Source organism: Neoarius graeffei, chromosome 6, assembly GCF_027579695.1.
Source record: "Neoarius graeffei isolate fNeoGra1 chromosome 6, fNeoGra1.pri, whole genome shotgun sequence".
In the NCBI taxonomy this organism is placed as follows: domain Eukaryota; kingdom Metazoa; phylum Chordata; class Actinopteri; order Siluriformes; family Ariidae; genus Neoarius; species Neoarius graeffei.
In genome coordinates, this window is record NC_083574.1 from 3,771,926 (window position 1) to 3,796,840 (window position 24,915).

Genomic DNA, 24,915 nt, shown 5'->3' on the forward strand with positions numbered 1-24,915 from the left:
AAAAAAATCTTGCTTTTTTTTCTTGTAAATGTAATTTTTAATCTTGGAATTTGTGAATATATATATATATATATATATATATATATATATGTTTTTTTTTTTTCAAATGTATGACTTTAGGGTGGCACGGTGGTGCAGTGGTTATTAGCGCTGTCGCCTCACAGCAAGAAGGTCCGGGTTAGAGCCCTGTGGCCAGCGAGGGCCTTTCTGTGACACAGGAGAGTTGTATGGAGTCTTGGGTATCATGTGTAGCTTCAGGTCGACTTCACTGTTAACCAGCGAACCTGAAGACATGGCAATAACAATGTTTCTGGTTACTGCAGATCGACTCCCTGGTATTTTTTTAGTCATATTAGCACTTTTATCACATACTAATAATCATTTTAAACACTTTAGTAAAGAACGAGACCGTCAATGACAGCGTCACTCACTCCGGCCCCGTCTAGTCCAGAAGGAACGATCTAAAGTAGGCCACGTTGTGCAATAAATGTTGCACGCTACAGTACATACACTATATACAAGCTATATACTGTATAGATGTGATATCCACCCTAGGAATACCGACCTATTTGCCAGAAAGAATCCAAAACGTCAAGGAATTGACAGAGAGGAAGCGATTTCTGTTGAACTGCAAGACATTAAGGCTTAATTAGTCCAGAACTTCATTAATAATTAGAATTATGCAAATTTGGGTAGAAGCTACCGTATATGCACCCCAGGCAGACCTACCTTCATGGCAGAAAGAATAAAAATTGGTGAAGAACTGAGAGAAAAGAAGTGATTTTTGTGAAATGTGGATGATGCCAGATGGACGATGGACAACACATGATGGCATAAACTCATCACCTGTCTGCCAGATAAGCTAATAATATGATTAAGGGGGGGGGGGGGGGGGGGAATGATTTAGGAATGATAAGACAACAATAAGGGTGGCACGGTGGTGTAGTGGTGTCGCCTCACAGCAAGAAGGTCCAGGTTCAAGCCCCGTGGCCGGTGAGAGCCTGTGTGGAGTTTGCATGTTCTCCCCGTGTCCGCGTGGGTTTCCTCCGGGTGCTCCGGTTTCCCCCACAGTCCAAAGACATGCAGGTTAGGTTAACTGGTGACTCTAACTGTCTCTAATGTCGCAGAGCAGCTTTACAGAATTTGAACGGCTTAAAACATGAGCTAATTTTATCCCTAATCTATCCCCAATGAGCAAGCCTGTGGCGATGGTGGCAAGGAAAAACTCCCTCAGATGACATGAAGAAGAAACCTCGAGAGGAACCAGACTCAAAAGGGAACCCATCCTCATTTGGGCAAATATTGGAATGTCTGAGTTTTTTTTTTTCAAGCAAATTCATGACTTTGTGAGAAGATCGGAGAATTTTTTGCGTGTAAATTTATGACTTTAATCTTGAAAATTCTGAGGTTTGTTTTTTCTCCTTGAAATATTACCCCTTCCCACTGCTCCAAAATGCAGAAAAAAAAAAAAAAACATTTTCTGAGTTCTTTTTGTTTTGTTTTGTTTTACTTGTGTTATTTTTTAATTTGGGAATTTCTGAGCTTTTTTTTCCTCATAAATTTTCAACTTTAATCTAAGAATTTTTTTTTTCTTGAAACATTTCTCCCCTCCCTTAGCTTGGTAATGTGCAAAAAAAAAAAATCTTTTTTTTTCTTTCCTAGATTATACTTAGAACTGTACGTTTACAAATTTGCTGTATTTTTGTCGTAAATTTGTGAGATTCTAATCTCTGTATTTGCCCCATGTGCTCTTTATAATCTCAGAGAGAGAATATTTCTCCTTCCAGAAACGTCACCATATCACCAGCTCCATCTTCTTCCCTGTGTTTCTGTCTCAGTTCCTGCACTCAGACCATCCTGTGACTTTCAGCTGCACTACTGTCAGAGCTGCTGTTCGGGGAAATTAATCAACACACCTTCTCTTCTGAGTCGAGAGTTTAACATCACTGTGGTGTGCGTCTCCTGTCAGTAAAATAAAGAAGTTAGAAACTGCACCTGCCCGTTTTGGCACGGCTGGTGTGTGTGTGTGTGTGTGTGTGTGTGTGTGGCACAGAGGAGGACGTCAGTATAGAGAGAAAGCTTGCATCATGGACTCGGACCTCCCGTCCTGTGGATTCCCCCCGGTTTGTGCTGTCAGCGCCGCCGCTGGGAATTGCGCGTGAACTCCGGTGAAAAGCGCGTCGCGCGCACTTTGCGTCTCCGTGAACCGGCAGCGCGCGCGCTTCAGGTCGAGTCTCAGCTCGGGAGTCCCCGTCATCCTTGTCGTTGTCGGTGTTGTCGCAGGGGGCAGACGCTCGAGCGAATCAGTGCACGCGCCTATTTATATTCCGGTGCCGTCCGTCCGGTCCGGCATGGGAGCAGCAGCCCGTCCTTAACGGAGGCGCAGATCGGACCCGTGTCTCGCGTGCACAGAAATACAAATGAAGAAGAAGAACATCAGCAACAACAATAACAACAACAACAACAACAGTCCGCGTTTCTAACCAACTTCATTTCTCTCTCTCTCTCTCTCTCTCTCTCTCTCTCTCGTGATCGTTTGCGCGCGATGGCCGGACCGGTAGCGCGTGCCTTCCTGCTCGTCCTGTGCGTCTCGGTCGGGTCCCGGTGCAGCGCGGTCGGGTTCACCGAGGAGCCCGGGGACCGCGCGCACAAATCGGACGGATATTGCAGCTGGATCGTGCGGGCGCACGGCGCGAGGAAGGAGCTGTACACCGAATTCCGGCTCCGGGTCGAAGGAGAACCGGAGAGCTACCAGCCCGGCAGCACGTACAGAGGTACACCATCATCATCATCATCATCATCATCATGTGTTCCCTTCATGCAGGTTCGGTGTCCGGGTTCGCCAGGCTTCATGCCTGGACTCGACCAGAACATCACTAAAAGTTCTGAACGCAAAGTTGTCATGGTTTCATCAGGCAGGTTGGAGGAATGTTCTTGATGCCCATTTTGATGATGAGATGATTGGAGATAAAATTACTATGGCTTTCACTTGAGCAACAGTATTGATCTTGCACACTGAAACATCTGCCATGAAACAGCTGCTCATTAGCAAAACAACAACAACAACAACAACAACAACAATGTTGCATTGGAATGAAAATAAATAAACAAACAAACAGACAAAACCAGCCCATGTGTAGAGGGTATAGCGTTGCCTCGTCGCAGGTCTTGTGTGGATTTTTTTGTGCATGATCTCCTTAGGGTTCTCCTGTTTGTGTGTCTCTTCTGGGTTCTCCAGTTTCCTCCATGCAGGTGGAATGGACATTCTGAGGACGCTTTTGCTCAACGTTTGAATTGTTGAATTGAATTCTGCTCCGTTTTTATTTTTATGAAGCTGAGAAAGAAGACAGCAAAAGACCAAAACAATCAGCCCGAGCGAGGCAGCCTCGGTTCACTTCAGTGCAATTAATTATGGTTAGAAAGTGAATCAATCTTGAATTGATCCAACTGTATGAAGTGAACCGGGTATGCCGTGTTTTTTTTTTTTTTTTGAGGGGGTTGCGGGCCCCTGTAGGCAATGCTTATTTATTTTAAAAATATTTATTCATTCATTACCCTTCATTTCATTATGTGCAATGTGAAAATGAACCAAACCTCCAAGCTCTGTGTGTGTGTGTGTGTGTTTGTGTGGTGCCCTGAGATAAACTAGAGTCCCATCCAGTGTGTATTCCCGTCTCACACTTAGTATTCCCAGGATAGTCTCCAGATCTGGAGTCTCCACCAACCCTACCAGGAAAAAGTGCTTCCTGGAGATGAATCATCATGCTATAAACATGTTGAATCATAGTGCTAGGTGCTCACGGTGCTATAAACATATCTGCTTTTTTAATTAAAAGGTTTATTAATTAAAGGCGGCGGCACAGTGGTGTAGTGGTTAGCGCTGTTGCCTCACAGCAAGAAGGTCCGGGTTCGAGCCCCGTGGCCAGCGAGGGCCTTTCTGTGTGGAGTTTGTATGTTCTCCCTGTGTCCGCGTGGGTTTCCTCCGGGTGCTCCGGTTTCCCCCACAGTCCAAAGACATGCAGGTTAGGTTAACTGGTGACTCTAAATTGAGCGTAGGTGTGAATGTGAGTGTGAATGGTTGTCTGTGTCTATGTGTCAGCCCTGTGATGACCTGGCGACTTGTCCAGGGTGAACCCCGCCTTTCGCCCGTAGTCAGCTGGGATAGGATCCAGCTCGCCTGCGACCCTGTAGAACAGGATAAAGCAGCTACAGATAATGAGATGAGAGAGAATAAATAATCTGAATGGAATAGAAAAATCAGAATATTTCAAGCATGTAATATTTTAATGTGGTAGGAATTTAATTCTGGTCTAATTCTATTTATTCTAATCGAATTCCAAATACCATATAAACATTCCATTCTGTTACGAATCAGAAAAAAATATATTATAAATCACAGCACTTTTCTTTTTTTTAAAGTACTTCATCTACTTCAACAATGTTACACAAAGATCGACCCATAACAGTTGTAAATGTCCCTGAATTCCACAGCGTGTCGATAATGGTGGACACCGGTGAAAGTGATCACTATTATCGACACCTCATGTGACTTCTCAAACACGTGTTTAGATACAAAATAGCGGCTGTCAAATGAAAGAGTAAGAAACAAAGAAGGTTTCGACGAGGAGATCATGAAATATCGGTGAATTTGATCAGTAAAAACATGTCCATGATCTTTCCACCATGCTTACCTGCGATGATAACGTCCGGGTTTTCCGAAAAATTGCTGATCGTGCTAAAAAAATTCCATCTCAGGTAACGAGCTGTGTCATCAGACGACAAGATCAAAGGGTGAGGAGGGTCTTCTGGTTGATTAATTAACCAATAATAACTGTTGGAACTGAAAATCACCTTTGTAAAATTGTTTTTTATTGGTAAATCTGAAAAGGTGTCGATAATTATGGACTGTCGATAATTGTAGCCGCCGCTCTATTCAAGATAAATCTCAGAAGTGCTTAAAAATTATACTATAAATGTTATACGTTATTTACATTTGATATTGTGCAATGTACAGATGAAAACACCGATGCAAATCTGTAAAACTATCACAGGATCCGACTCTGGTGTTAAATTCACATTATTTTAACTCCAAGTGCTTCTTTTCTTCTTTTGTTTCTGTTCATTTGTTTCTCCTGCTACAGGAGCAGCGTGCACATTCAATCTATATATCCCACATCACACCTCCCAGATCCTTCTGGAAATCAGTGCTAAATATAATCGTGCACCACTAATGATAATTATGCCATTATTCTGCTTGTTTTGCATTTACAGTGACTCTGTATGCCACCAACCCTGCTTACTTCAGAGGCTTCATGCTCGTTGCATTAAAGGAAGGACGGAATGGAGAAAAAGAGGAGGATTACTCTGGGAATTTCCAGGTAGGAGTGTGTTTGGAAAGCCTTGCATAAAAAAATAAACTGTAGTATGGACAAAACTTGGCTCGATGTTTACTGAACATATGTTCAGTTTTCTACAAAGGACGAAAACTCTTTAAATCAGCTTTTATTTGAACTGTTTAAAACTAGAACTGGGACATTACGGGTTACTTGAAGGAAAAATCCAACCTGAAAGTCTTGAATATCAGCCTTAATGGTAGGAGCCGGAGCGGAGGTGGATGTAAATGCAGAGTCTTTATTTAAAGTACAAACATAAAGCAAATACACCATGAATAAACTGAGGCATAAATAAGGGCAAAAATGAGAAAAATGGAGTCAACAAGCTCATAAGCATGGGCAAAGAGATGGTTTATGGTTTATGGTGAGACAAAGAAACTTAAAGAAACTAAGGTTTTTATACATGGACTAATCATCGGGCAAGACCGCGAGTTGGCCTAGTGGTTAGCATGTCTGCCTCTTGATCAGGAGATTGCGAGTTCTACTCACAGTCGGGTCATACCAAAGACCATCATAAAAATGGTACCTACTGCCATCTGGCGAGGCGCTGTAATACAGATGTGAGTAGGGAGTCAAACTCTCGTGGTTACCAGAAAACTAGCCCCTCACTGTAACCACAGCTATATAATAGGTGAGGGCTACTAAAACAGAGATTGGCACCGTACCCATGATCCTCAATTGCTGGTTAGTAGCCTACTGGTACAGGAGACTGCCTGGGAAGACCAGCTCCTAGTGCGGGAGGGACTTTAACTTGACCTGAATCATTGGGCAAACTTGTGTCCAATCGGAAGTCCTGTGACCGAGCATGCGTGGTGCATTCTGGAGCAGCCATGTCTGCAGGCTGCGGTGCACCCTGGGAAGTGTAGTCCAGAAACACAGTCCAGTGCTGACACTGGCGCCAACCTGACAGATCCCCTCCTTTAAGGCTTGGCTTCTGATGTACCTCCCTTGGACTTGAGGGAGTCCCAGGCTGTTGGTCTGTGCAGCACCCACGATGAAGCCAGAGGTGGAAGCGCTGAGCATTGTGAGTCCAGAGGGAGAAGAGTGAAAAGTGATGTCCTCTAATGCATCAAAGGGCAGCATGATAACACCAGAGGGGCAGGATGTTCTTGCCAGAGTCTCAGGTTGAGGCAGATTGGACCTCAGGGACTCCACGTGTGGTTTGCAGGGCCTCTGTGTTATCCTAGTCACTTGCGTGGCCGCCCCATCATCCTCTGGATTTATCATGGTGTTGGGGACCACTACACAGGCCTATGGCATGAGTGTCTCCTTAAGGCCATGATCCGTATTTGGGACTGTCAACTCAGATGCCCCCCCCAAAAAAAAGGGCCTGGAACGGCATTAATTTGGTTGATCTCCCTCTGGTCTGGTACTCCACTGCATCCATCGGTTAAGGTCTCTCCTTCTGTCAGGAATGGGAGCTGAGGTGGAAGCAAATGCAGAGCCTTTATTTAAAGTGCAAACATAAAGCAAACACAATGGCCATGAATAAACTAAGGCATAAGCAAGGGCAAAGCTGATATAGAGTAAACAAGCTCATAAGCATGGCCAAAGAGACTCTGTACAGTTTAAGGTGAGACAAAGAAATGTACAGAAAGTACAGTTTTTATACATGGACTAATCACAGCTTGTTAGAAGCCTGTGAGTGTGTGGGTTCTGCAGTTTCAGGGGTAATTATCTGCAGGTTGTGGTGCACTCTGAAAAGTGTAGTTTGGAAGTGTGGTTAGGGAAGCGCAGTCCAGCATCGACTCTGCTGCCGATCTGACATTTCTAATTAATATATGACCTTCAACGCTACCCATTTTGTAATGAAACTTTTTCATCAACACATCCTATTTTCACTTTGGCTCATGGTTCCTTTCATTACCCCAATGCCATTTGATGACCTGCTGGTAATGGTGCTGCAAGATTTAGCCCTCTCTTCATCTCAACCTAAAGAGAGCAATGCGGCGGTGCTTTAGTCATTTAGTCTGTCTGGGTATCTCACTTCCTCAGCCTCGTCTGTAATCTGCTCAAACAGATCACCTTCCAAAGCCTCAGTTTTTGTACATATATCACCAACAAGAAGTTCACTCTCTGCATCTTGTAGATCTAGCCAAGTCTCTGCATCGCGTGGGACTTTGAGCCGACTTTCACTTTAGATTTCTCGTGAATGTGACCTCGAACATCGCTGGAAAATGATAAGTGATTGTTTTTTTAGCGTCTAGCTTCTTACAGGAATCACAAAAATACAGCGCTAACCAACAAATTATCATCAGAATGAGTGTGTTTCAGGGTGCTGCTTTTCTTTAAGGGACCGAGAGTGATTTCCTGGCAGTCCTCAGATCTTAAATCACTTGCACATAAAGAGCTTTAACTGCCGAGCCACAACTCCCTTAAACTATTTCACACACTGGGAGTCAAACCCAAGCCGCCTGACCGCTAGAACATGTGGAATGCTCAATTCTCTCAAGTCTCTGCTGCTGTAGTGAAATGCAATGTGCGTCTACTGATACGAAAGCACCAGGATTTTCTGCTCTGATGCATCTTCAGGTAGAAGAAACTTCACACTCAGCCACGCCTGACAAATCTCTTACAGCACCACCATGTGCTCTTCCTGCCTCGACTGTCATGGGCTCTCAGGGAGTGAAAAGAGAATAAAAAAAAATCTTGTAAACTTATTTATGAACAATAAATCAGTTTACAGAGCTTCTCTCCTATTTCATGCCTCATGCCGGGGTCACTGAGGGGGTTTCACATTTTTCACACCGTTCACCAGATTTCTTTTTGTTTGTGAGCTGACAGAGAGGATGTGTTGTACAGAGGGATGAACACCATAACTGGCGCCGTCGATTTCTACTATCCTGCCAAAAAGCATTTTCTTGCCTTTTCTTTCTTGAACCATCTATGGACATTTTTCATCCTCTCCTTCAATATCTTGATGCCATTGTGCAGCATGATTGGTTTTCATGGGGAGATAAAGTGGGCTTTGAAGGGCGGAAATCCAAAATAAGGGTCTGGATCTCACCTCACACCAGCTGGATTGGTGAAAGAGGGAAAGGATGGAAATATAATGGTTTGGTTTGTGAAGCTAAGGGAAGCTAAGGAACTTGGTTGTCTGGCATCATCCACATTTCACAAAAATCACTTCTTCTCTCTCAGTTCTTCACCGATTTTTATTCTTTTTGGCAGGAAAGGAGGTCTGCCTGGGGTGCATATAGCTGCTACCCAAATTTGCATAATTACAATTAATAATGAAGATATGGAGTAATTAATCAATCTCTAATGAGCAGTTTCCACACAAATCACTTCTCCCTCAATTCTTCACCGATTTTGATTCTTTCTGGCATGAACATAGGGGTACCTAGGGTGCATATAACTTCTACCCAGATTTGCATAATTACAATTATTAATGAAGTTATGGACTAATTAAGCCTTAATATCTTGCACTTCAACAAAAATCACTGCTTCTTGGTAAGTTCCTCTCCGTTTTGGATTCTTTCTGCCAAATAGGTCGGTATTCCTAGGGTGGATATCGCTTCTATATATGTGGCAGATCACAGAATCCAGGGACACATGTCGGCCCGGGGGCATTTTGAGTTATTGACAGATTCAGAAAGTACAGTTTCTAAGCTTTCCAATGATGCCTTCCATGTGGAGATCTGATAATATTTGAAGAATGTGTGGCCTTTTGAAAGTGTATACTTCTTAAAACAGGAAAGGGAGAAAATCGCCCTCAAAGTTTTCCATCTCAGCTACTCTGGGTGCAGGGCGGGCACATAATGCTGCTCATCTGCATGACATTAAGGAAAGCCCTACCCCCTACGAGCTAGCACGATGCTACTTTCATGTAAACAAAGATCACCACGTCAATTTTCCTTCCATGCAAAGTATGCCCAACACAATTATGAAGTACAAAAATAAGTCCTAAAGTATACTTTAACGTTTTGTGGTTGAAAAATTACTCACACCGTAAGAAAGAAAGATAGCACGATGATGACACAACTAACACAACACTAGTTTCATGTAAAGCCTCGGTCACAACTGGCCGTACAGTACGCGCTCCTACAGCCGGTCTACATGCAAAAAACGCAAGAAACACACGGAGAGCGCGCATGAAACGCACGAGAGCGCGCGTGTGAAAAGCACGAGAGCGCGCATGTGATGTGCTGATTTTCGAGCCGCAGACCGGCCGCAGAGGTTCGTTGTCATGTCAAACAAACTCTACGGGCGCTTACGTTTTTTTCAGGTTGCAAGACAAACTTACGGCCAACGCACGTCTTTCTCCGTGAACAAAAAAAAAAACGCAGCGATTTGGGAAACGGCAAAAATCACACGGCCAAAAAATCGTACGTCCGGTTGTGACATAGGCTTAACCAAACCACAACACTCTCCGTTACATGCAAAAATAACCACACAGCCTTAGATTAATAAACTCACCCCATCAGAAAGAGAAACGGCGCCTTGCACACACCAATGCCTCCGATGGAATGTAATCCTAGAACGGTCCGTGTATCATCCGATCATTCAAGTATTCCATTCAATCTGGAAAACGAGGTTGCATTTTTTTTTGCTAGAAATGGTGATCTCCGATGTAAAAACCGTGTGTCTGTTTGCTTCGCGGTGTTTCAGCTCCTCTGCGCTCTGTTTAGTAACTCATTCCATAGTGAAATCACACGCCTGTATGCAGTTAAGTAGCCATGCGGTCAACTCGGATCATACAGCTGATTCGCGGAAAAAAAAAAACAAATGACTTAAATCATCATGTGAATGGCCCATATGGTAATTTACCCACACCCCCCAGCAGGCTACAGTCCTGACAAAAACGAGACAATTTGCATCAAAAAATGTATGCTTTTCCAACAAAACAATCTATTATCTGAAATACTGATTGCATTCTTCAAGATCTCAACTTGCACATGATGGAACAAAACAAAAATCACAAATTTCGAAAAAAAAAAAAAGCTTCTTTTGCGATTATCTCGGATTCGTTTCGGCCGACATGTGTCCCTGGATTCAGTGAGGGGTCACATATAGCTTGTATATAGTGTATATAGCTTGCAACATTTATTGCGCAACATGGCCCACTTTAGATCGTTCCTTCTGGACTAGACGGGGCCGGAGTGAGCTACGCCGTCATTGGTGGTCTCGTTGGTGGTGGAAAACCCATCTTTCAAAAAAAAAAAAATCAGGCAAACTCCAAGGTATGAATTACAGTACCAGTGAAATGTTTGGACATGCCTTCTGATTCAAATTTTTTTAATTAATTTAAAGACACTTCATGTTTTAAAGGAATGAAAGTAAAGGATTGTCATTTCTTGAACATAATATAGATTACTACAGTTGTGGAATAGGGCTGTTTATCGTATTTTTGTTACTTACAATTTCAAATGCATTAACGGAGAACTGAAGTCATTTTTAAACTTGCTTTATTTCTTAATTAACGTGTTATTCAATGACGTTTTCGGTTTTAGTAACCTTATATCGTGACTCGTATTGGCAACTAATTGCAATAAATATTATACTTATCGGGGGGCGGCACGGTGGTGTAGTGGTTAGCGCTGTCGCCTCACAGCAAGAAGGTCCTGGGTTCGAGCCCCATGGCCGGCGAGGGCCTTTCTGTGCGGAGTTTGCATGTTCTCCCCGTGTCCGCGTGGGTTTCCTCCGGGTGCTCCGGTTTCCCCCACAGTCCAAAGACATGCAGGTTAGGTTAACTGGTGACTCTAAATTGACCGTAGGTGTGAATGTGAGTGTGAATGGTTGTCTGTGTCTATGTGTCAGCCCTGTGATGACCTGGCGACTTGTCCAGGGTGTACCCCGCCTTTCGCCCGTAGTCAGCTGGGATAGGCTCCAGCTTGCCTGCGACCCTGTAGAAGGATAAAGCGGCTAGAGATAATGAGATGAATGAGATTATACTTATCGGCCTATTCGGTTTTTAGCCGTGTTGAATTTAGTTCGTTTGGTCCACGGCAGGTGTCGCTTATCCATGCGATCTTCACGAGACTTGTGCGAGACTTCGAAACGTGAAGTGTCAGCCAGGTGTCAGTGCCACCATTTTGAAAACTGTTTTCCAAACGAAATATTGCACAAAAACGAGTTTAAATGACGATTACTGCCTACTTTTTTCAAACTTTCTTGATTGCTATCAAAACAAACAAAACTTCCGGCTTCAGCATTTGAAAGAGGGCGCGGCGTCTTTTGACAACGTTGGCAGATGTCGGTGACTTTGATTTCCGCTGTACGTTTTACTTCCCTCCTATGATGTCTCGCACAGGTCTCAACGAATCTCGTTTACGGCCATTGCTTTGACATATGGACTGATATATTACAGAGCATATTTTAAACACTTATAACTTGCTATAGTATGGACAAAATAGTGATCAAAAATGCATTCCGATATTTAATAAAATGAGAAAAATAATTTTGATCATAAAAAAAATTGCCTTGGGTTCCCCTTTAAGAATGCAAGAAAAATTCCACTAATTAACTTTGGACAAGGCCACCTGTTCATTGATCCTACACCGATACACTGACCGGCCACTGTAATAGGAACTTGTTGTTGATTCTAAGATCCCTGTTCTTGGCTGCAGGAGTGGAACCCAATGTGTTCCTGCGCTGTTGCTGAGATGCTTTTCTGCTCACCACGGTTGTAAAGAGTGATTATATGACTTACTATGTCATCAAACTGCTCATTCTGTCCATTTTCTGATCTCTGACCCTCTCTTATCAACGAGGTGTTTGTTTCCACCCACAGAACTATCGCTCACTCACTCGATATATGTTTTTGTTTTTCGCACCATTCTGTGTTGAGACTGTTGTGTGTGAAAACCCCAGGAGGAGATCAGCAGTTTCTGAAATCCTCAAACCAGTCCATCTGGCTCAAACCAACACCCATGTCACAGTGAAAGAAAGTCACGCTTCATTTTGAGATCACAATGTTTCCCATTCTGATGTTTGAACATTGTGAACATTAACTGATGTGAACATTAACTGAAGCTCTTGATTTGTATCTGCATGGTTTGATGCATCGTGCTGCTGTCGAGGGATCGGCTGATTACAGAACTAATATAAGATGAATCACCTGGCATTAGCTCGTTTAGCCGAGGTGTTTATTAACGGTGTCACAGTAATTAGCTGGACTGTGTTTCCAACGGTAAATTCAACCACGCGACAAAACATATTTTATTAAATTTTGTAAAACGTGACACACCTGAAGCACTTTTAAAAGGATAAAAGCGGTAATAAGCTTGTTATTTTCTCAAACGCAATTGGTCTTGTGCTCCAGGATTAAGCCAGGAACACTAAGGTAAATTAATTAAACCCATTCTCCAGTTATAAACAGTTTTTCTGTCCCCTGATGCTGTTTGTGTAACTATTGAAACTCTCAGCAGTGCTGTTTCAACTGTAATTATTCTGGATCCCTACAGAACGACCCTTGGGGAAAGGAAAGGTCACGCGTCGTGGGGATCCGGCATCTTTCCTTTTCTTCTCTCTCCTCCATTTCTGTCCTCATGCAGTTTTTCCAGAACTGTTTTTTTTTTTTTTCCACTGGCTTTTTTCCCCCTGTGTGAAGCTTGTTATAATGAGCATGACCACCGAGATGCTGACTTATGAAGTTTTAATGCCCTTCTTTCACAGCATAATGGATTTAATTTTGAGCGCTTGAGGAAGAAAGGTCAGAGCTGTTTAACACTGGCTTTGCTTCAGTTTCAACTTCTTTTAAACGGTTTCAAGCAGCTGCTTACAGTTTTTAACGTTTGAGAAATCAGATCAGGATCGGAGATGTTCAATACTTTGAAAATGTTGCTGAAATAAAAATTCCTTCTCAGGTAATACAACCCCGATTCCAAAAAAGTTGGGACAAAGTGCAAATTGTAAATAAAAACGGAATGCAATCATTTACAAATCTCAAAAACTGATATTGTATTCACAATAGAACATAGACAACATATCAAATGTCGAAAGTGAGACATTTTGAAATTTCATGCCAAATATTGGCTCATTTGAAATTTCATGACAGCAACACATCTCAAAAAAGTTGGGACGGGGCAATAAGAGGCTGGAAAAGTTAAAGGTACAAAAAAGGAACAGCTGGAGGACCAAATTGCAACTCATTAGGTCAATTGGCAATAGGTCATTAACATGACTGGGTATAAAAAGAGCATCTTGGAGTGGCAGCGGCTCTCAGAAGTAAAGATGGGAAGAGGATCACCAATCCCCCTAATTCTGCGCCGACAAATAGTGGAGCAATATCAGAAAGGAGTTCGACAGTGTAAAATTGCAAAGAGTTTGAACATATCATCATCTACAGTGCATAATATCATCAAAAGATTCAGAGAATCTGGAAGAATCTCTGTGCGTAAGGGTCAAGGCCAGAAAACCATACTGGGTGCCCGTGATCTTCGGGCCCTTAGATGGCACTGCATCACATACAGGCATGCTTCTGTATTGGAAATCACAAAATGGGCTCAGGAATATTTCCAGAGAACATTATCTGTGAACACAATTCACCGTGCCGTCCACCATTGCCAGCTAAAACTCTATAGTTCAAAGAAGAAGCCGTATCTAAACATGATCCAGAAGCGCAGACGTCTTCTCTGGGCCAAGGCTCATTTAAAATGGACTGTGGCAAAGTGGAAAACTGTTCTGTGGTCAGACGAATCAAAATTTGAAGCTCTTTATGGAAATCAGGGACACCGTGTCATTCGGACTAAAGAGGAGAAGGACGACCCAAGTTGTTATCGGCGCTCAGTTCAGAAGCCTGCATCTCTGATGGTATGGGGTTGCATTAGTGCGTGTGGCATGGGCAGCTTACACATCTGGAAAGACACCATCAATGCTGAAAGGTATATCCAGGTTCTAGAGCAACATATGCTCCCATCCAGACGACGTCTCTTTCAGGGAAGACCTTGCATTTTCCAACATGACAATGCCAAACCACATACTGCATCAATTACAGCATCATGGCTGCGTAGAAGAAGGGCCCGGGTACTGAACTGGCCAGCCTGCAGTCCAGATCTTTCACCCATAGAAAACATTTGGCGCATCATAAAACGGAAGATACGACAAAAAAGACCTAAGACAGTTGAGCAACTAGAATCCTACATTAGACAAGAATGGGTTAACATTCCTATCCCTAAACTTGAGCAACTTGTCTCCTCAGTCCCCAGACGTTTACAGACTGTTGTAAAGAGAAAAGGGGATGTCTCACAGTGGTAAACATGGCCTTGTCCCAACTTTTTTGAGATGTGTTGTTGTCATGAAATTTAAAATCACCTATTTTTTCTCTTTAAATGATACATTTTCTCAGTTTAAACATTTGATACGTCATCTAAGTTCTATTCTGAATAAAATATGGAATTTTGAAACTTCCACATCATTGCATTCCATTTTTATTTACAATTTGTACTTTGTCCCAACTTTTTTGGAATCGGGGTTGTAAAACCAATTTGCCATATTCTCAATTACACACCACCGAGAGCCGTGTTCATTCAACCCACCTTGAGATAACGACATCAGAAAAAGTTACTTATTACCAGTCGTGGAATAAACATTTTTAATACAAATGTAATAAATGTATTGAGTATAAATATGTAGGTGATTAGAGGAAATAGTGCACTCTGATTGGTTGAAAAATTTGGATTATTTCTCGATAATCACCTCGAGAAAAACGGCGTCCAAGCGCGCCATCACCGTATGTGAGGAAGAATTACAAATGATGAAAAAAAAAAGGCTGTTCCTTAAATAAAAGCACTAAAGATGCTATGAAGAAGTTTGGTCTAAAACTATCCAAAGGTAAGACGGAATTGCGATTTATTTTATTGAATTCAAAACAAAGTATTTTATGTGATTCGGCGTAGATAAGTGACACATTTTTTAATACGATTTATTTTTTTTAAATAATCACCTGTGTATTTATACTAGACATTGTCTCAGTTATTATTTAAATAATATTGACTGGCTTTATTTTGGGGTCTATCAGATATATTCCATTCAGCTCGCATGATATTGAACGAGTCGAAGACGAGTAGCTGAATGGAATATATCTGATAGACCATGAAAAAAAGCCATTATTATTATTATTATTATTATTATACATACACATTCCTTTTGGGTGTTCAATGCGTCTTTCTCTTTCAAAATTCTCTCAAAATCTTCCGCATTTAACGAAGCAAACCTGGTGGCCGTGTTTGTTTACAAATTTTCACAGTTGCTCACTAGCACGGAAGTTTTCTGTCTCTGACGTGTGACATCATGTTGTCTTGACAACCATGCAATATCGTAAACCATATTCAACACTCATTCTCCATTGGCTAGAGTGACATAATACACGTAGGATAAGTGATATGCTAATAATATTGCATGCTATCAAACCAAATTAATAGAATTTTTTTAAGTTTGTTCCACAGTGAATTAAATTAATCTCGCTACATACAGTATAATCAGTTCCATTGTACACTTAAAATTGCGATTTGTTTCACATTTAGAGCAGGATAACTGAGTTTTCAGTAGTAATAAACTGTTAAAGTAAACTGTTAAAGAAAATTAATCAATGATTGTGTGGTGTTGTGAAGATGAAGTTCCTGTTTGTACCACAAAGTTATTTATTTTCCAATAACGTCACATCCTGAAGTGTTTTATTGCTCTGATACCACAGCGATTTGCCAGTGATTACAATTCCTATTTTAATTAACGTTTAATGATGTAGAACATCTGCACCATAAATTATTTCCTGTTTTCATTTACTGTACATTACAGCAGCTGTAAACACTCGTTCCCTCACCGGCCTGTCTTTTTTTCTTTCTCTTGAAGTTAATAAGACAAAAAAAAAAAGCAGCTTGTCATGTTACTGATCAACTTTCCACAAAAAGCGTCCACAAAAAACTCCTCTGTGCTGGAGATGTTGGAAAACCTGAAGCTCCAGTTTAACCTCTGACTGAAACAAAGCACTGACACCGGAGACTCCTTCCAGAAATGTTACACATTTCTCCTTAGAGAGAATGTCATTGTAGTAACCGTTTTTTAAATCTATTTATGCTTAGCGTCTGCCGTACAAGTCCCCGTGAATGAGCCGTTACTTTGGAAACGACGGTGTATTAGAATGAACGCTTTAATTATAAATAAAGCTGTGATTTGCAGCTGGACTCAGAATCTGGAGTCCGACATCACTGTGGTGTAACGTATATTAGATGCGGAACTCGCTAAAGAGTGATAACGGTGTCTTGAAGAAATCAATCTGAATGCGTTATCAGGCAGGAAGTCGATACGGACACAAAGATTTCCTGTTAATTGGAAGAAAGCAACAAAGCATCACGAAAGTAATGAAACTTAATTAAACAAAATCGACCGAGTTTTGAAGGGTGTGTGTGTGTGTGTGTGTGTTCATCACTATGACCCCTTGTGAGAATGCAGTCCAAGGTCCAGCTGTGTAGAGTGTCAGGTTGACCTTTGACAGAGCAGAAACATCAGCTGGTGAAGGAACGACTGTTTATAGCTTCTATAACGTAACTGAGAAGTGTTTCATGGATATTAAATGTAACTGCAGTATAAACAGATAAATCGCTGTGGTATAAGTAGAATAAAACACTTCAGGATGTGCTGTTATAGGAAAATAATCAACTTCGTAGCAGTTAGTAGCAGTAACTCTGCATCATCACTCCACTATTAACTGCAAACATATATCCGCCGAAGGTGAAGTGAATATCGGGAATTATTATCCATACAGGACACTTTTCCCATGGAATAAAAACATGTGTTCTATTCCCTTCTAGCTGGTTCCATTCATTTGGTTTGATAGCATGCGATATTGTTAGCATATCGCTTATCCTACATGTATTATGTCACTCTAGCCAATGGAGAATGAGCGTTGAATATGGTTTACGATATTGCATGGTTGTCAAGACAACATGATGTCACACGTCAGAGATGGAAAACTTCCACACTAGCGAGCGACTGTGACAATTTGTAAACAAACATGGCCGCCAGGTTTGCTTTGTTAAATACGGAAGATTTTGAGAGAATTTTGAAAGAGAAAGACGCACTGAACACCTGAAAGGAATGTGTATGTATAATAATAATAATAATAATAATAATAATAATAATGGCTTTTTTCATGGTCTATCAGATATATTCATCTTCGACTCGTTCAGTATCATGCTAGCTGAATGGAATATATCTGATAGACTGCGAAAAAAATCCAGCTGCTATTCAAATAAGACTGTTTATTCATGTTTATTCTTGTGAATCTGTTATCATCTATAGATCATTGATGAAGACGACACACAGTTTATGACTAATTGCCCCCCTGCTATAACCGAGAGTACCCCTCGGAGGAGGACCAAAATACAAGTGTTTTGGACAGCGCCCTCATCAGGCAATGGCTGCATACTGCTCAAGTAAGTAGCGGATTTTGTCTTTTTATTCCAGCACAGATTGTGCATTAGAGTCCTGGGATGAGCTCAGGACTGTCTTCATGATTACAGCAGCAGCTCTTAATCTGAAATGAAGATTACAGTCAGTAGCTTGGTGTGCACGCAGACGAGGGACACACAGTACACGACCTTTGACCTGGAGGCGTCCCTGCTCAAGAGCTGTCATGTGACTTTGGCTACATCTGCGTTAATGCACTGTTAGTTTTTAAATACATAACCTTCGCAACATTTTCACCGTTCTGAGTTTTTGAGTCCCAAAAACAGACTTTTGGAAACACTAGAGTCGCAACGTATCCTTTCTCTGATTCGTCACGCTCGTGTCACATGACCCTTTCTTTCCAGAAGAAAATAAACAACATCAGCTGTTTATACCAGCAGTGTACACGAATAGTCATGTGATATGCATTTTCCGGCGTGTTAGGATGCACGGAGATTACAGTATTTCTGATATGGTGCTAAAGCTAAAAGTGACTATTTTGTTACGGAAAAGAGAAATATGAGAAATGTAGAGGAATTAATTCACTATTTTCATCCTGTGCACTGACAGGACTCACGTTGTATTTGTTTTTATTTTCCTGACATATAAAATAATTTCTTATAGACACAATACTCGGCTCCTGTGACTCGGTTTTCCCTGCCACTCCCACACAGAACCGGATGATAAAGCGGATTCAGGGATCTGTTGCATGTGATGGCGCATGAATTTGATTTCCTCGTGTGTAAATTGTGCTGTGTGCACTACGCTTTAGGTAAACAGTGTTATTTACTTGTTGTAGGATTTAGTCTAGATTTAGTGGACGAAAACAATATAGCAAGTTTTCTAATTCTGGGCAGTTTTAGGTACCAAAAAAAAAAAAAAAAATTTCATTGCTACTTCAGGCTTACTTAGTTTAAAAATGTATTATTATTATTATTATTATTATTATTATTATTATTATTATTTTAAAACTATTTGTTGTTTTTCTTTTCTAACATACATTAGTTTAATAAATGTTCTTCAGCATCTGAAACTAGCATCCAGCTACGGTAATTAGATTAGATTAGATTAGATTAGATTAGATTCAACTTTATTGTCATTGTGCAGGGTGCAGGTAAAGTAAAACTGGTAAGAGCTGAGCCTCGCGATGCAAACGCGCTGCCATCTTGGTCCAAAAAAATTTCCATGAAGGAGGCGTGGCCTGTCCTCTGTATCTCCATAAAGTTGGTGTGGCCTGTCCTCTGTCACTCTCTATCCTTGGGAAAGGGGTGTGGCCTTTCATCTATAGCTGACAGTGTAACTGAAGGGGGTGTGGCATCTTCCCTGTGACTGCTATCTTATTAAAGGGGTTTGGCCTCTCCTCTGTAGGTGTCTATCCTAGTAAAGAGGGTGTGGCCTCTCCTCTGTAGATGTCTGTCCTAGTAAAGAGGGTGTGGCCTCTCCTCTGTAGGTGTCTATCCTAGTAAAGAGGGTGTAGCCTCTCCTCTGTAGGTGTCTGTCCTAGTAAAGAGGGTGTGGCCTCTCCTCTGTAGGTGTCTGTCCTAGTAAAGAGGGTGTAGCCTCTCCTCTGTAGGTGTCTGTCCTAGTAAGGGCGTGGCCTCTCCTCTGTAGGTGTCTGTCCTAGTAAAGAGGGCGTGGCCTCTCCTCTGTAGGTGTCTGTCCTAGTAAAGATGGCGTGGCCTCTCCTCTGTAGATGTCTGTCATAGTGAAGAGGGTGTGTCCTCTCATCTGTAGGTGTCTGTCCTAGTAAAGGGGGTGTGTCCTCTCCTCTGTAGGTGTCTGTCATAGTGAAGAGGGTGTGTCCTCTCCTCTGTAGGTGTCTGTCCTAGTAAAGAGGGTGTGGCCTCTCCTCTGTAGGTGTCTGTCCTAGTAAGGGCGTGGCCTCTCCTCTGTAGGTGTCTGTCCTAGTAAAGAGGGCGTGGCCTCTCCTCTGTAGGTGTCTGTCCTAGTAAAGATGGTGTGGCCTCTCCTCTGTAGATGTCTGTCATAGTGAAGAGGGTGTGTCCTCTCATCTGTAGGTGTCTGTCCTAGTAAAGGGGGTGTGTCCTCTCCTCTGTAGGTGTCTGTCATAGTGAAGAGGGTGTGTCCTCTCGTCTGTAGGTGTCTGTCCTAGTAAAGGGGCTGTGTCCTCTCCTCTGTAGGTGTCTGTCCTAGTAAAGAGGGCGTGGCATTTTTCTGAGGCTGTCAGTCTTAGTAAAGTCGGCCTTTTTACTTTTAGTAGAAATATTTCCCCCCAAAAAATTTGGTGCATTTTTTAAAGCATTAAATATTCTAATGAGAACATTTATTACCTACATACACTTTTAAAATAAAAGTAAATACATTTCAGTGGTGAGATGCCATCAGGTATTTTATAGTCAATTTCTTTATTTTTTTTTAGAATTGTTCTTTTTTGAATTTCTATCACTTTTTTATTTACTCTATATTCTGCTTCTTTATGAAAAGTGTGATATTAGCAAACTTCTGCTTCTTCTTCTTCTTCTGAACAACAGCATCACACTTTTGTTTATAATCTGTTTTGTCGATTCTGGAATTTAATTATGAGGCATGAGTAAGTTGTGTTTACGAAATGCATAATATTTCAAGAATATCATTGTAAAATTTCTAGAACAGTGTTAATATTATGAGAAATTAATCGAGTTAAAATATTCTAAACAGTTTCCCTAAAAAGGTCTTTATATAATTTACATTTCCAGAGAAATTATTAAATTTTTATAGCTGTTTAATGTTGAGTTGATGGAGTTGGCTGCAAACACAGAAAGTACCAAAGTGAATTAACATTAGTGACTTGAGTGCCATGAGCCAGTTCTGCTAGTTCTAGCTAACGAGTAGTGATTTCTGTAGTCGCGAGCACGACAACATCTTCAGGGATGCAGCAGTAACTTGGCTTGATCGCAGCACCCTGTTACCTCGCTGTGTTTAATGCTGTGTGATCAGAACCCACTGTGGAAGGCAGGTTGATGTCTGTAACGTGTATCTGTGTTTGATGAGCGGTAAAGCTGGACCTTCATGTGGCAGAGAGAGAGAGAGAGAGAGAGAGAGAGATGGATGGATGGATTGGACGTGTGTTGCATGACATTGTGAAATGATGAGAGCGTGGTCTGAGCCTGTCACTCGAGGCCAGCGAGACACGCTGCCGTTAAAGGCGTCTACATCTCTTATTAATGTACATTATTATGTGACTGTCACAGTGACTGATGAGCTTCCTTTCTACGCCAAGTCTCCAACTGCTTCTTTCCACAACAATGAGAGATTGGTCCTGGGCTCTGTGATAGAGTGATCGATACACTGTGATTCCGACAGCAGAAAATCTTTATAAGACGTTATAACATAACATAATATAGATATTTAGCCCCTGCCTAAAAGTGGAGCTTCTGATGAGTTCTTCAGCAAAATATATTTTTCCAAGGGCACAAAATCCCCCTGAATAGAATAATAATATTACAGCACCATGAATGAACCATTGAATTGTGTTTTTCACCTCAATAAATCTCTGCATTGTCTTGTGACATTATTGTGAGACCAATAATGAGATGCGTATTGCAGTTACGATACATATTTATTCCTTTCTCTGATGCCGCATGCCATACGCCAGAAACAACGGCATTTCATTTATTATGGTGTGACTCTGCTGGGTGCCTGGGGGACAGCAGTGAACCAGCACTTTCACTTTACATCACTACTGTAGAATTACCATCCAGTATCACACTCCATACGTCAAACAGTCATCTGGTTTCATCTGTCTCGTCCACGCTCGAGCGGCACCATTAGGACTAATGACCATGCACCTGTTCCTGATTAGAGCTCAATCACAGCACGGATATTTATATAAAGACTCTGAGTAACACACAGACTTTGTGAAAGCCTTGTATTTTGTGTCACTTTTCTGGTTTTGACCCTGTTTGTGTTTTTGGACTGTGAGTATTGGATTGTATCCCCTCTGATATCCTGTCTGTGCCTCGCTCCACCACTGCTTGGTTTCTGACTCGTTTTGGATCTGTTTGCGAGCGTGTTTTCAATAAAACTCTTCCTGCAATTACATCCGTCTATTGCTCTTACACGACACAAACTGTCAACTGTCCAACAAGCGAGTGGACTCATAAAACTGTTTTAACTCGTTTTATATGAAACTGTTGAGAATATTTTGTGTAAAATGTGTTAGTAAATAAATAACCCCACGTTATTTAAAAAAAAGCAAATTAAAAATAAGCACTGGATAAAAAAACATCTATCTTATGGAAATAAAGATACACATTTCATTGTCTGGTGGTTAAGTGTTTATGAGATACATTGCCTTGGACTTGTGATCAGGTTACCTGTGGTGGTACACGGACATATGGACATCGTACGGTCGTGAAAGTCATCGGAAATCAGGTTGATGCTTTTCCATAGTCTTTTACATATGAAGTTCCTCTGTAAACAGTGATATGGATGGCGGTAGATGAATATAGTTCTCTCTACAATGTGAAGAAGATGATTCATGCTGTAGTTTTCTCCAGTTTTCTCACATGATTACTGAAATAAAATAGAAAATTACAGATGTACAGAATGCAGCTGAACGACAAACCCATTTCCTGACAATATACTTCACGACACAATATAATTTAAACTCTCTTTATTTGGTTTTAAAGCTATAAATGGAAGCGAACCTTCTCAGTCAGAGTGTCAAAACGAATATACGCCTAAGATCATCAGAACAGGAGTACTTTCAGACAGAAAGAAGACGTGAGGCTGCTGTTATTGTTTTTACACTCACAGACAGAGGAAGTCTCTCTCACATAGCGTACGGCAAGCATCATGCAGCAGGGGAAAAATATTTAGAAAATCAGCTTAATACATTTATTTTATTCTCTAGGTTTACAAAAGTTATTTATTTTTGTTTTTACGATTGAATTAGAATGATACAGAATATTAAATTGTCCATTGTATATTACATATTATATACAGTATACTTATTTACTTATTTCTTACTTTATTTGAACAGAGGTCTCTTTTATAATATGAATAATATTTTTTATCAATAATGACATCTTATTATATTTAGAATATAGATTACATTTATTTATTCATTTATTCTGCTTTTTCCACACATTTTTTGCAACTTTATAATAATAATAATAATAATAATAATAATAATAATAATTTATTTTAATTCCATTTTACTTCATGTCAAAATGCCTTGGACGAAATCACCAGCTGATTAAATAAATCTAAACGTACTGATACTTCAGCCTGCATGTTTCTTGTGAATATAGATAAATTTTTACATATACAGTGCCCTCCACAATTATTGGCACCCCTTGTTAAGATATGTTCTTAGGCTTCTATTCAATTCATTTTTGAAAAAAAAAAATATAGGACAACAATGCAAAAAAAGAGAAAAACCCAACCTTTAATTCAAGTGCGTTTATTCAATGGGAAAAAAAAATCCCACATTAAGAAATAATTATTTTACGTGAAATCATGTGTGCCACAATTATTGGCACCCCTGATGTTAATACTTTGTACAACCCTCTTTTGCCAACAAGACAGCACTTATTCTCCTATAACATTTCACAAGATGGGAGAATACAGAGAGAGGCATATCCGACCTTTCCTCTTTGCACAATCTCTCTAAATCATCCAGAGTCCTGGGTCCTGTCCTATGCACTCTCCTCTTCAGCTCACCCCACAGGTTTTCAATTGGGTTGAGGTCTGGGGACTGAGATGGCCATGGGAGGAGCTTGATTTTGTGTCTGGTGAACCATTTTTGTGTAGATTTGGCCACATGTTTAGGGTCATTATCTTGCTGAAAGACCCAGCGACGACCCATCTTCAGCTTTCGGGCAGAGGCCACCAGATTTTGATTTAAAATGTCCTGGTATTTCAAAGAGCTCATGATGCCATGCACCCTAACAAGGTTCCCGGGGCCTTTGGAAGAGAAACAGGCCCACAGCATCACCGATCCTCCCCCATACTTCACAGTGGGCATGAGGTGCTTTTCCGCATACTCATCCTTTGTGATGTATTAGAGTGTTTGCTGCCAAAAAGCTCTATCTTGGTCTCATCTGACCAAAGCACGCGGTCCCAGTTGAAGTCCCAATACCGCTTAGCGAACTCCAGATGTTTACATTTATGCTTGTAAGTGAGAAAAGGCTTTTTCCGTGCATGCCTCCCAAACAGCTTGTTGGCATGTAGATAGCGCCTGATGGTTGTTATGGAGACTTTGTGACCCCAAGATGCTCCTCTTTGATGCAATTCTCTAACAGTGAGCTTTGGAGAACTTTTTACTTCTCTTCCCATCCTCCTCACTGTGCGTGGTGGTAATGTAAACTTGCATCCTCGTCCAGGCTTGTTTGCCACTGTTCCAGTTGTTTTAAACTTCTTGATGATTCCTCTGGCTGTAGATATGGGCAGGTGTAGGCGAGCAGCTATTTTCTTGTAGCTGTTGCCTGACTTATGAAGGTCGACACACATCTGCCTGACTTGAATGGTGTGTTCTCTTGTCTTTCCCATGTTGAAGAGTGGATAAGAGAAATAGGCCTCTGTGTCACATCATATTTATACCCCAGGGAAACAGGATGTGATGAATTACTAATTAAAGGTTCCTAGATACTCTGATCAACTTTATAAACTACAGTAGAAATGACAGAAATGCTTCAATTACATTTATTTTCTAGGAATTGTTATGGGTGCCAATAATTGTAGAACAGGTGATTTTATAAAAAATAATTATTTCTTAGTCAGGGATTTTTTTTTTTAATTCACTTGAGTTAAAGGTTACATTTTTTTTTTTTTTTACAATTTTCAGTGTGAGATTATGCTTCTGCAATAAAAATTGAATTTATTTTAATGCTTTTAACACATCTTAACCAGGGGTGCCAATAATTGTGGAGGGCGCTGTAATATTATTCTATCCACGTTCACTGGATATGAGCAATTGCATGCTCTGATTGGCTCCTCTACTACTAGGATATCAGCTCATATACCGTGAGTAGAGAAAAACAAAATGGCGGAGCATGTTGCTGAACCAACCGAGGACGAAATAAAAACTCTACTCAAAATCAAAGCAACAAAAAAAACATTAAAAAAGCAACAAAATATGGAATGAAAGTATTTTATGGAAAGAACGTATCATTTTTAAATTTTTCAAGAA

At 41.0% G+C, this 24,915-nt stretch overlaps 1 protein-coding gene across 1 annotated transcript in view; it reads left to right on the plus strand.

Moving 5' to 3' along the window:
- Positions 1-2,545: 2,545 nt before the first annotated feature.
- spon1a (spondin 1a) overlaps positions 2,546-24,915 on the plus strand; it is a 223,906-nt gene continuing 201,536 nt past the window's right edge. The window contains exons 1-3 of the mRNA XM_060922817.1: positions 2,546-2,774; positions 5,272-5,378; positions 17,634-17,767. Of these exons, the coding sequence (XP_060778800.1) occupies positions 2,546-2,774; positions 5,272-5,378; positions 17,634-17,767 (470 nt within the window). The remainder of the gene's footprint in view (positions 2,775-5,271; positions 5,379-17,633; positions 17,768-24,915) is intronic.